The following is a 12,268-nucleotide window of genomic DNA, read 5'->3' as shown; positions in this document are numbered from 1 at the left end:
TGCGAGGGGGAAATGGAAATGTTTATACAGTCATGTGGTTGTTTCTCCACACATCCAGAGGGATTCCTGACTTACCCGGCCGTGCTGGGGGCGAGCGGCTGCTCCACCTTGCTGATGGCAGCAGGAGAGCTGGCTTTCTTGGTCGTGGACGTGGGACTGGCTTTACCGTTAGACACTCTCAGAGGAGCCTTGGTGGCGGCTGGCGGGTCGGACATCTGCTCCTCTTCCTCCTCGTTCTCACTTTCCTTCTCCTCCTGGAAAACATCTACATGAGCTTAGCGGACTTCTGACCCTGACAGCACCGTTCACTTTCAAGGTTACACTAATCCACTCCTTTAATCAGAGTTGGTGTAACTAGGAAAATATAACTGTAAAAAAACATTCCTCTATGAAAAATCTCATGCTTACAGTCAGCTAGTCTGATGTTACTGTGTTTCTGGGATGTTTTTGCTGTTCTTTTGTTTCCCTGATGCTGATGTTTTCTGATGTGTGATATCTGATCACTTTTATCATTGATGCTGATCTTTTTCTGATGCTTATGTATGTATGTGTATCATACATTATTTTATGATGTGTTATATCTGATCACTTTTATCTCTGTTTTACTTGTTGTGAAGCATCATGAGATGACCTTTTTTTATGATTTGATGCTATACAACTAAATTGAATTGAAATTGAATTAAGTTGCACCGGCTGGCAGATTTGCAATGCGGGAACAATTTATTTTTTTTAATTTTATTTTATTAGTTTGCACTCAATAAAATTAACACTTGCAATCAAAATAGTAAAACAAATGTGACAGGAGAGGTCAAAAAGCCAACAGGCTTATGCAACGGACCTCCCCTCAATTTAGGAAGTAAAACAGTAATTACAAAAAATCAAAAAACAAAAACAACAAGACGAAGACTATAAACAAAAACAAAGAAGGTTTGACTACATAGTTACAGATCATCAACACACAAAAAAAAAACCAAACAAACAAAAAAAAAAAAAAAAAAAACAAAGAAAACTTGACATTTTTTAAATGTGAATTAAATGAGATGATAAATTTCTTTTAAAAATCTCTAGAGAAGCAGAGCTTTTGATAATGTGAGATTTGGAGTTCCATATCTGTACACCGCGATATCTGAGGGAAAACTGGCCGTGTTTAGTTTTATAAAAAAGGAAAATGAAAATGATTAACCTGTCTAGTATTATGTGAATGTATTTGAGAATTATAAGTGAAAAAATTACTAAACTCTTAACTCTTAACAAAGAAATAGACGCATTTTCATCTGCAGTTGAATGTTTTGGTGCAACTGATGGTCGATGGTTGTTCCTACCCTCACCTGTGGTCCCGAATTGTGAGGAATGACTGAAAGAGCAACACTTCGAACACAAATAGCTGAAATAAGCATCTTCTGGAAACGAGCTGCTGCTCCACATGGAGAGGAGCCAGCTGAGGTGTCTGAGCTGGACGCCTCCCAGGGGAGGTGTTTCTGGCAGTTCCCCAAGCCAGAACCTGGCCTTGGTGTCCTCCGAGAAAAGCCGAAGCAGATGCTCGAAGAGCAGCGATCCTCATTCAAACAAGCTTTTCTTTTTTTCAGGTGAGATTCAGACGAAAATCTGGCATGAATGCATCAACAAAGCCCCTCAAGGTTACAACAGCATCCGTGTACGACATGAGAGAAAGTGTTTACCTGCAGGCTCTCCTGGAAGCTGGAGGCCTGGTACTGGGCGTACTTGGATATGGTGGTGTGCGAGCGGCTGCTCTCGCAGGGCCACGTCTGCGTGGAGCCGCTGAGGTTCCAGTTCTCGTCGGCCGGCTGCTGGACCTGCGTCCGCACCTCCACGGCCTGGTCGGAGTTGGCCTCCACCAGAGACTTGGTGGAGAACAGGCCGAGGTCTGGCACGGGGAGGAGAGATAGCAGGGGTCATGGGACGCCGTAGTGCCACCAGAAACACACACACCAACATGCAAATGCATTCAAAGCAACAAGCCTCCATCACGGAGCAGCTTCATAGCCGAGTCATTGAGACCACAATCTACAGCCAAACACAGCAGACGTGATCCGGCTGTGTTTGAGCCTTTGTGCAGCATGATTCCTCATCTGCAACGTTTAAATTAAATATCTACAACTCATACAATAAACCACGCATTTTTACTATGGCCACTTTTGTATCTGAAGAATCAATATAAAAGTTATAAAAATAAAGGTTAAGCCAAAATGTATTTTAATTTTCTTATTGATTGTGAGTTTGACTGGATGTTATTCAACTTTTGAACCTAGAAGGTAAACTACTTCCTTTTGAAATGAAATGTATTTATTTTTGTTATTGCACTATTCTGCACTTTTTGTTTTAGTTTACAATTTCATGTTTCTACATTTTGTGGCACCAGAGCTGATAAGCTTTGTTTTGATCCAATGATGCAGTCAGTGAAAAAAAAAATATGTCCATGTTGGAGAGAATGGACAATACATTTTTTTACTTAATTTACTTTTTTTACTCTACTTTTTTACTTAATTCATTGCCAAAATTTATCTGATCGGGAAAAAGTATCGGAAATGTATCGGGAGCCAAAAAAAGTGATTGGATCGGGAAAAATCGGGATCGGCAGATACTCAAACTCAAGTGATCGGGATCGGATCGGGAGCTAAAAAGTCCTGATCGGGACAACCCTACTTGTAATAGTTCATTCAGCAAAAGATCGACTCTGACGGCGTCTTCCTGTTTATTTTATCAGACAGGCAATGGCAGCACAGAAGTCTGTTTGGTGATCCAACTCTAAGGTGCAGATGTTCATAAACCTGGTGGCTGAGTGCACAGTAGAGTACAGAACTTGATATTTTTGACCAGGACAAGCTTCTCAGTGCAGTATGCTAAGGTAAACTACCACACCCCCCCCCGCCGAGGCCCTGCCCAGTGATGGACACGTCCCAGATCTAGACACCCAGAGATGAGCTGCCTAATCACAGTGGGCTGATGTGCTCAGGGCTGCATGTGGTGCTCGTAAAGTCTTCCCACCTAAACCACCTATGAGCAACATCCCTGCCGATCCTCGAAGCAGCGCGCTGCGTAAACTCACTCAGGCGGAGGGAGCCAGCGAGGCCCCGGATGACCGTCACAGGGTTTTTGGGATCGGTGCAGAACTGGAGGAGCACTGGCGAGAAGGCGTCTCTCTTGCTCTCCAACTGTAAGAGAAAAAAACAGCCAAAGACGCTCGCCAACATTTAAACACGGCAGAGAAACTCTTCTGTCTTCTGTCTTCATTCTGACGGTACCGCGTACCGACACTTCATCAGAACCACATGATGTCATCGAGTAACGGAAAAGTGAAGCAGTGTTTTTCTGAACTGCTGTCTGACATCACGGAGCAAACCTGAACCTAGACTTCATGGCATCTTGCTTTTCCTGTTACTAGTCGTTTCTTTGTTATTTTCAGGTCGTGCAGAAATTTAAATCGCTGCAATGCCACTAAAAAGTGCAGTTGCCCATCATTTATCAGCTCCAACTCACATAATAATAGTCATATTAGTAGTTAGGCCTGGGCGATAAACCGAAAATTTACTGTTACAGACATTCACTACGTTTACCGACGTCAATTTTCCCATGTCGGTGTTTTGACAAAAAAAAAACAAAAGAAAATTGCATTTTTTAGTCTGTTTTGACTGTGTGTGCTGAGCAGCTGTCTGGAGTTACCGACCAATCAGCCAATCAGAAAATAGAATCTTTTGTTGCCGGGTAAGGTCTCAGTTTCAGCCTCAAGCGTTCCATGAAGCGGACGTAAGTTACAACACACAACAAGTGCATTTATCGTTATTGAGGTAAAACTGACCAATTTATCGTGATATTGATTTGAGGTCATATCGCCCAGCCTTGGTAGTAGTAATAATAATAATAATCATAATAATAATAATAATAATAGTAGTGGTTGCTACACAGTAGTGTTGTTTTTGTCAGCCCATTCCAATTTTAGTTTTAGTCTAGTCTTCGGGTCCAGCTATCATTTTAGTTTTAGTCACGTACATACTTTTAGTCGTGTCAAGTTTGACCAGATCTGAGCAATTTAGTCTTATATTAGTCAATTTGGTCAATGAAAATGAAAACACATTTTTGTTTTTATTTTATAATCTACATTTTAGTCTCGCTTTTATTCGTCTACGATATTACATTATATATTTAATTATCGTTATCATCACATGACCTGCATTTTCGTTGCATCTTGTCTTGTTTTCCAGGTGATAAAGGTTCGTTGACGACGATATTTACCCGTAATTTTCGTTGACAAAAGCAACTTTGCTCCACAGAAGCGGGTTGTGTGGAGGGTCCACTCACATAAATGCTTGGTGTGGGAGGGTTCAGCTTCTCCCGGGGGATGGGGGTCTGGATGGCGAGGTTGGGCTTAACAGAAAAGGCCGGAAGTAGATACGACTCCTTAAACTTCCCGCTCACCGTCGCCCCCCTTGATCAGAGACAGCATGGTGTAAGAGACTGAAACGTCAACAGCAAACCGGAACCTTCCGGACGTACTCACTTGCAGGCTCTGACCACGTCGGCGGCGGTGTGCTGAATGCTGAGCTCGGCCAGCGGGATTCTTTGTTCCCCCAGCTCTGAGATGTTGAACGTTTGCCTCCCACCGATTTCCATTTTAACCAGGATCACCCTCAGCTGCTTGGATAAGCCCAGGGACAAGGCCTTCAGTTTCAGGGGGTCTACCGGAGCCGCTGGGGGGGCTTTCCTCGCTGGCGGGGGGGCCCCGGCCGTGGATGTAGTGATGGTTGCAGCCGAGGCTGTGATTGAGGGGCTTGTGTCTGAGTTTGCCGTATTCTCCCCGATATCCACCTTATTCTCACTCCCCACCGATGTGCCGTGTGGAGTTAGTTTTTTCTGGGGAATCTGGCCCTTAATGCTGTCTGCGGGGGGTCTGGGGGGGCTTCTGGACGTATCCAGATCCTTCACTTCGTTAGTTTTACTCCGGACCTGCTCCTGCTTCGTCCGCTTCTTAATCTTCACGTCATCCTTTCTTCCCACATTTTTAGCCTTTTGTTTTCTTTTCCTGTTTGCGGTGGCGTTGTCCACCTCCTTGCTGCTTCGCCTCTCTTCCTTGGTGGTGACGGTGATGACGCTGGTGAAGGAGGCGGGATGCGTGGTGGTGACCGTCAGCTCGGCGCTCAGGGAGCCCTCCAGAAGAGACGAGTCCGTCCCCTCCAGCAGGATCTCCGCGTCTCTCTCCTTGTGTTTCTCGGCCGCGTCGCCGTCGGCCTCGTCCTGCCTCGGCGGCGCCTGCCCCCCGGCCGCGGGCTCGCCCACGTGCGGCCGAGCGAGGCCTTTCAGGAGCGAGTCGGAGGCGGCGTGAGGCGGCGACTGGTCGCCTGACTTGGAGGAGGCGGCGGGCGGCGGTTTCACGGGGTCATCCTGATCCCCGTCTCCCTGGATCTCCGGCGCCACCGCCAGAGAAGAGGAGAACTTGGCCCCCTTGGTGGTAGCCCCGCCGAACGGCCCGCCCCGACACGTGACCCTCTGCCCCCCCAGGAAGGTGGCGAGGCTCTTAAAGACGTCATCCAAGCCCGTTTTGTGTTGGTGGAGATCGCTGAGAAACAGGCCGGGCGTCTTCCCGCCGTCCTCCACCTTCTCCTCGCTCTCCTCCTCCGCCGACGTCTTGATTGCGCGAGGTGCATCGCAGAGATCCGACGTGCTGCTCTGGGAATAATCTCCCGGTGTCCCTTGTTCCTTGTCCCCGTCCTCGGGCGGGGGCGGGGGGGAGAAGCACTGCGTGGGGCTGGGCTGCAGCACCGGCCGACATATCACGCCCTTTTTCAGCTCCTCCTCGTCTTCTTCCAGGTCCGACACGGGGGAGCCCTGCCAGCTGAGCACGGGGGGTGTGTTGGACAGGTTGTCCCCCATCTCCATCAGATTTCCCAGCACGGGAACGGGGTGGAGCTCGGGGGCGCTGAGACCCCCGCCCCGCCCGGCTTCTTTAACGTGCAGGGTCTTCTCCAAACTAACGGAGCAGGCCCTGCTGAGAGGACGCAAGGCCTTGCTTAGCAGGGACGGGAACTTGCCGCCCGGCTTGGTTTTGGGTCCGTCTCCTGCGTGGGGGGGCCTGCCGACCTTGTTACGGGGGAGGGGGGCCGTACGTTTAGGGGGGCCGGCGTGTGTTTTGGTCGTTTTCAGCAGGACTGATGATGGATGAGGGGTTTTCTTGGACGGCCTGTTTAGTGCATGTTCGCTCCTCTCCCCGTGTCCGTGTTTGGGACGCGACCGGCCTTGACTTTCCACGGACAAAGACACGGTTACCGTGTTGCGTATCCGGGGCTCTCCCGGGCAGGGGGGGTCGTGGATGGCGGACAGCTTTTCCTTCTTTGTGACGCGTAATTTCCTTTCCTTCTTCTTCATTTTATCTCTTTTTTCCTTCTTCCCACTCAGCCTTTTCTGCTCATTTTTCTTCCTCCTTTTCCTCTCCTTAGCCTTGTCGACATCCCTCTCCCTCTCCCGTTTCACCGGTTTGTCCTTCTGCTTGTGTTCCGGTTTCTTGAGCTCGTCCTTGTCCGACCTGGCGGGAGGCGACTGCCGCGAGCAGAGCGAGCTCTTCCTGTGTTTGGGATCTGGACACCTGAACTTTGGAGCAGCGTGAGACTCGGGCGGCGGGCCGGGCGGGGGGTTGGGGGCGAGGCCGGGGCTCGCTGGTCCTCTCTGGCGGTCGCCGGGGCTGCACGGCGAAGTGTCTGACGCGCACGTTGGGCCGTTGGTGGCGGTGTACGAGGACGGGCTAGAGGGGGGACCGGGACTTCGGAGACCGCCACCGTCGGGACTGCAGAGTCGGGACAGGCGGGGAGAAGACTCGGCACTGAATTTCTTGCAGAGAGACGGTTCCCGAGAATTTCCTCTTGGATGACAACGTTGCGTTTCCTGCAGAATTAAAGTCATGTGAGTTTAGATTTTTGTTCAGGGCCCAAAAAATTCAGTTTTAAGTCACATGTATATGCAATATGTATGAATAATTTTAAATTATTTTGATACTGATCTTTCTTTTTAAGTTCTTTCCAAAAAGGCCTGTTTTTGAGAATCCTGCTCAAAAAATAAAATAAATACATCTCAGCAAGTAAGAGGTTTATCTGAATTAAATTGTAACTAAATTCACAAAGAAAAAGAGTAAATGCAGTTGAATAACATAATATATATATTCACAAAAAAAAGGTAGTATGTGTCGGAAGCAACATAATGGTAAAATTAGGGACACAAATCACACGGCACAGTAAATGAAGATGAATAACATATCTATATATATATATATATATATATATATATATAAATAAATGTATATAAAAAAGATATTCCTTCTATGCGGGAGAGGAATGTTTTGGCAGATTTTTCTGTTCGTTAAGACACGCCTGTCTAGGTTTTTCAGACACCAAACTTTAAAACTAAATGTTTGAATTCCTCTCAACGCCTGTTTTAGTTCATTTGAATCAGACGACCTTTTCGGTTTGAGAACTCCGGAGGTTTGTGGGTAATACAATATCAATAACACCTCCACATCTGGATGATTGACATCTCTGTGGAATCTTAACCGCCAATGAAATCGACAGGAATTTCAAAACTCCCCGTCACTTCAGGCATTTTCTCACGTAGTGACGGCTACGTCATCTGCCCCTGGATTGAGGGGAGCGTTCGTTACCAGTCAAGTCTCCCGTTTTGGCCCGGGAAACTACCGTATTTGACCCCTCTTTCCATCATCCCGTATTAGTATTTTCCCGTAAAATTTCCCCTTTTATAATATAATAATTTTTAAACAGCAAACTGAATTATCGCTAACCTGGCGAGAACTGCCTCCTGCTGTAGCCTGGTTCTCGCGAGGTTAGTGGCAACAACGGGAACAAACTCAAAACAATAAATCAGAGCAGGATGGATGTAACAAGAGAGAAGGCATTTCTGCCAAAAAACTGAAGACATTGTGTAAATATCTCTAAAAACGGGAAACCGAATTTACTTTCGTAAAGAGGAGCAGGATGGGGCTCAGTTACCCGTTATGAAAGATTTGTAACTGCAATTTTAGTGTCTCTCACGGGGGAAGGAACAGGAAGGGGGGAAGGTCCGTCAACAGAACCAGCTCAGCGCCAGAGAGCCACACATGGGTGAAAATGACAAATTAAAAGAACATGTAAATGTTTCACTTGAATAGACTAAAAACTCATCTTTTTGGTCTGGCTTTTATGTAGCAACAAATTTTATAGTTTTATTCTGTTTAACATTTTTTAAAGGTATTTGTTTCATTTATTTATCTATTTCTTGTAATGTTTTTATTATTATATTTTATTGTTGTGGACTGATTATTTTTTAGCCTTAAACCTTGAACTTTTATCATTATTTCATTTTAATTAACTATATTGTATGTCAGTGTGCATTGGTCTCCCAGTTTTTATTTTTTTGTTTTTTATTACGCTTATTTTTCAGTCAAAATGTCAAAGCACTTTGTATTTCATGTACCTGGATGAAAGGTGCTATATAAATAAAATTTGATTGATTGATTGAAGACAATCAATGTATATATTAATTGAAAATATTAAAAATAAATAAATGTGCTTTAATTCACTTTGTGTTTTTATTTAGGCTCTATTATAGGAATTCTGAGTACATAATTGTAGTTTGTAAGTGGCTGACAGGTAGTTATTTTACATTTCTAGTAAATATGTCTTATAATGTAATAATGGACCTCGGTTGACGGAAAATTTCCTGTGTTTTTAAATCCAAAACTTGACAGGTATGAGCTGCAGGTAAAACGTGTGACTCACTGTGCTTTGTCTGTGGTGATGGCTCCATGCGTCCTTGTCCTCCAGGGTGCGTGGCAAGGCGCTGTGCTGTGGGGCTCTGGGATGGCTTGTGTGCCGCTGATGGTGGTAATGGTGGTTTTGCTGGCTGTAAGGCACACGGGTGTGGTCTGCTGGTGTAGCCGATATCTTCCGTTCCACCTTCTCTCTGGCGCCGTGATGCACTGATCTGCCGCCACAACTCGGGTTCAGAGGTTCTGAGTGACCGAAGCCGTGGCCTCCAGCTCGCACTTTGGAGGTTTCCTGCAACGGTTTCAGAATGAATCACAGCTGCCATCAGGTTGAAAGTGCCTGTGTTTAAATGGGGCCGGCGGCGGCGGCGGCGGCTCACATGTTGCTGTGTTGCTGAGGTCCTGTGGTCTGAGTAGTGGCATGGACCTGCCCGGTCGTTACGGGCCTGCCAGTCGTCTTGGTTATGGCGGTAGTGGCGTGGTGGCGATGGGGCGTGGACGAGCAGAGGGACATGCCTCGATCCAGGATGAGATGGCTGCACAGAGACACAGACGGACCGTCAGTCAAAACCAGAGGTGGACAGAGTACTCGACCCCAGTACTTGAGTAAGAGTACAAATACTACTGGTCAAAATTTACTCCGTTACAAGTAAAAGTAGCTCAGTCAAAATATTACTCGAGTAAGAGTAGAAAAGTACTTGCTTTTAAAAGGTACTTAAGTATCCAAAAGTAAATGCTTTTAAATTTAGTAAAAAAGTAAAAGTAAGAGTAAGAGTACATTTTTTATTTTCCACATCAGTAAATTACTATATTTTTTCTAAATTAATTTAAGGATCTTTTAACTCTTGTTTCTGAGAATTAACTCTTTGAAACCAGCTGCACTGATGTGCTGCTTTTAGAACCACAATGTTATATAAAACCTGCAGAAACGCCAAAAACAAATCAAATGAATGGGATCATAAGAGGACAGCAGATGATGCAGAGTTTATTAACAATCATGAACTGAAACCAAGTGAACCTGCACCATCCAACTAAGTCTGGATCCCCCTCAGGGGGAGGCTTGACGTATTTCCGCTTTACGTACATCCCAGTGGAGAGCGTGCACTGTGACAGGTCTCCTTCTTTGACAAAAACAGCTTGTGTCCAATAGGATTTTAGGGAAGAAGAAAAAAGAGCAGACCTGAAAGTAACGAGTACTTTTCAGCCTTCCTAGAAATTTACTCGAGTAAAAGTAAAAATATTTGTCTTGGAAATGTATTCAAGTAAGAGTAATAAGTACCAAAGAAATCTAATACTCAAGTAAAGTACAAATCCTCTGGATATGTACTTAAGTACAGTACTCAAGTAAATTCACTCTGTTACTGTCCACCACTGGTCAAAACTACATTTAGTCAACAGGTGGTGCTGTTGCACAGAAATGACACAAATGAGGAGGTTTAACCAATGAAAGGGAATGTGCCAGGCTTTACTTGATCAGCCGAGTCCCTTCTCCTCTTCGCGGGACACCCGTCCCGAGAAGATAAATGGTGCGGTGGGGGGGGGCTGTGTTGCTGCAGCTGCTCCCGCCGCTGGTGGAGGGCAGGCCGTTTCCAAGGCCCCGGCCTGTTGTTCACCATTCGGCCTGGAAAGCTCCTCCGACAGTCTGAGGTCCATCTCTCGGCCGGGGACGGCGGATCTCTGTGGTTGCGGTTCAGACGTGGACCCCCGATCTACGCGAGAGGGAGACACAGAACCGTCAGGGCGAAACGTACGCCGCGGCGCCGGATCAGCCCGTCTCACCGAAGATGTGCTGACATTGCTGTCCCAGTCTGCATAGCGTTGTCCTGGTCCCGTCACGTAACCGCCGCCGCCGCCACCGCCGCCGCCTTGGTTGGGGAAGGGCCGCTGGGCGCTGTGATGCCAGTTCTGAGCCTTGAACTGCTGGTCTTTGCTGCCCCAGATTCGCAGCAGCGGTCGGTTCCCCTTGGAGATGCTCTTGTTGTGGACATGGTCTACTGTTCTGTCCCCTCTGAAAACAGGAAAACACTTGGCGTAGGCAGGGAGTCGCACCTCCCCCGTATCCTCCCTCGCAAAGCAACGTTGGACGTTTGCTCACGTACAAATAGGGATGGGAATCAAGAGTCCCAGTGTTTCAATTCCTTGGAATCGTTTGCATATTTATCAAAAGGATTCCCTTTTCGATTCCAGTGAGCATGAATGATGTTATCACGCATGTTGCCTAACGATAGTAAATATGGCGCCCAAACGATACAAACGCTCGAAAGTCTGTCAAAGGGAGGAAATACTACCAACATGCAAAAATATTTGCGCACACAGCAGCAATGATGATCAAGGAATGCTGCGTTTTCCAGCAGCATCAGCAATGTTAGCATGTCCTTGGCTAATTATACTGCTAATTAACTAGTGAACACTCCCTATCACATTAGGGCCATTTGCCTCATTGTTGTCCTTTTTTTTCCAAATGGGAAGCGATGAGGGAATTGTTAAAAGAACCGAATCGGTAAGCAGAATCGAAAATGGAATTGTAATCATAAAAATCCTATCAATTCCCATCCCTACGTACAAATGAAGTCTGCTTTTGTAGTGTAAAGTAATCCCTCCTTTTTCGCGGGGTTACGTTGCAAAAAGAACCCGTGATAGGTGAAATCCGTGAAGTAGTAACCTTTATTTTTTTTACAATTATTATACAAGGCTTCAAATTGTGGAAATCAGCACCGCCTCGACGCGACCCGATTAATTGGATTTGAACGGGAGAAACGGTGCAGAACGTTTTGTCGACATTATGGGTTTTGGAGAAAATTTGCAAACTCAAATTCGGCAAGCTGTTTTACGTACATGTACATGTACATATTAAACGTTATTGACACACAGGAAGTGAAGAAGCGGGGAGACTGTTAGCCAATCAGAATGCAGAACACGATGCACAATGCATATCCGTGAAGCAGCGAGACCGTGAAAGGTGAACCGCGTTATAGCGAGGGATTACTGTATCACATGCATACAACAGTACACAACTTTAAAAGAGGATCTTCTGTACCACACAAGTCGTTTCCAGAGTGTGTTTACTCACCTGTTATAAAGACGGTTGGATTCTGAATGGTGCAACTGATTGCGTCCGTCTTGGCATCTGCAGTAATGGAAAAACAGACAAATCAATAATCGCCTGTAATAATGCTGTTCTTGAAAACAGAGTAGAACAGATCTGGAAGCGCCAACCCCGCTGGCACTGACGAGAGGTTGGGCCGAAGCCAAAACGATGTTTCCAGCTCCGCGTTCCAAGTGTTTCCTCCCGATCTACACAGCCTTTGTCTCAATGTCTCACCTCATTGTACATAGAGATCCTATAAATATGCAAAGTTGAAATGCCCTGTCAGGTCATAACTAACGACTGGCATAAGAAGCATACACTCTGGCGGCGATAAACATCTCTGACGTCCTCGTTTGTTGGGCAGAAATGCCTCTGAGAGGATTAGTCCTCACAATACAAAGAGGGATAATACCACTGGG

The 12,268-nt window shown here is 46.1% G+C and overlaps 1 protein-coding gene across 3 annotated transcripts in view; it reads right to left on the bottom strand.

Annotated features, from left to right (window-relative positions):
• Positions 1-12,268, bottom strand: part of LOC133459761 (lysine-specific demethylase 6B-like) — a 34,710-nt gene that overhangs the window by 12,454 nt on the left and 9,988 nt on the right. For 2 of the 3 annotated variants that reach the window (XM_061740039.1, XM_061740040.1), the window contains exons 5-14: positions 11,832-11,888; positions 10,556-10,769; positions 10,231-10,470; positions 9,142-9,297; positions 8,775-9,053; positions 4,517-6,891; positions 4,318-4,444; positions 3,068-3,173; positions 1,680-1,885; positions 76-254 (exon numbers count right to left, since the gene is read on the bottom strand). In XM_061740039.1, coding sequence (XP_061596023.1) covers positions 76-254; positions 1,680-1,885; positions 3,068-3,173; positions 4,318-4,444; positions 4,517-6,891; positions 8,775-9,053; positions 9,142-9,297; positions 10,231-10,470; positions 10,556-10,769; positions 11,832-11,888 — 3,939 coding nt within the window. Of the gene's footprint in view, positions 1-75; positions 255-1,679; positions 1,886-3,067; positions 3,174-4,317; positions 4,445-4,516; positions 6,892-8,774; positions 9,054-9,141; positions 9,298-10,230; positions 10,471-10,555; positions 10,770-11,831; positions 11,889-12,083; positions 12,210-12,268 lie in introns of those variants that run through there. The other variant, XM_061740041.1, reaches the window with a different exon arrangement.

This window comes from Cololabis saira, chromosome 14 (genome assembly GCF_033807715.1).
Source record: "Cololabis saira isolate AMF1-May2022 chromosome 14, fColSai1.1, whole genome shotgun sequence".
Taxonomy (NCBI): domain Eukaryota; kingdom Metazoa; phylum Chordata; class Actinopteri; order Beloniformes; family Belonidae; genus Cololabis; species Cololabis saira.
The sequence above is the reverse complement of the archived record's forward strand: the minus strand, read 5'-3'. Positions and strand labels throughout refer to the sequence as shown.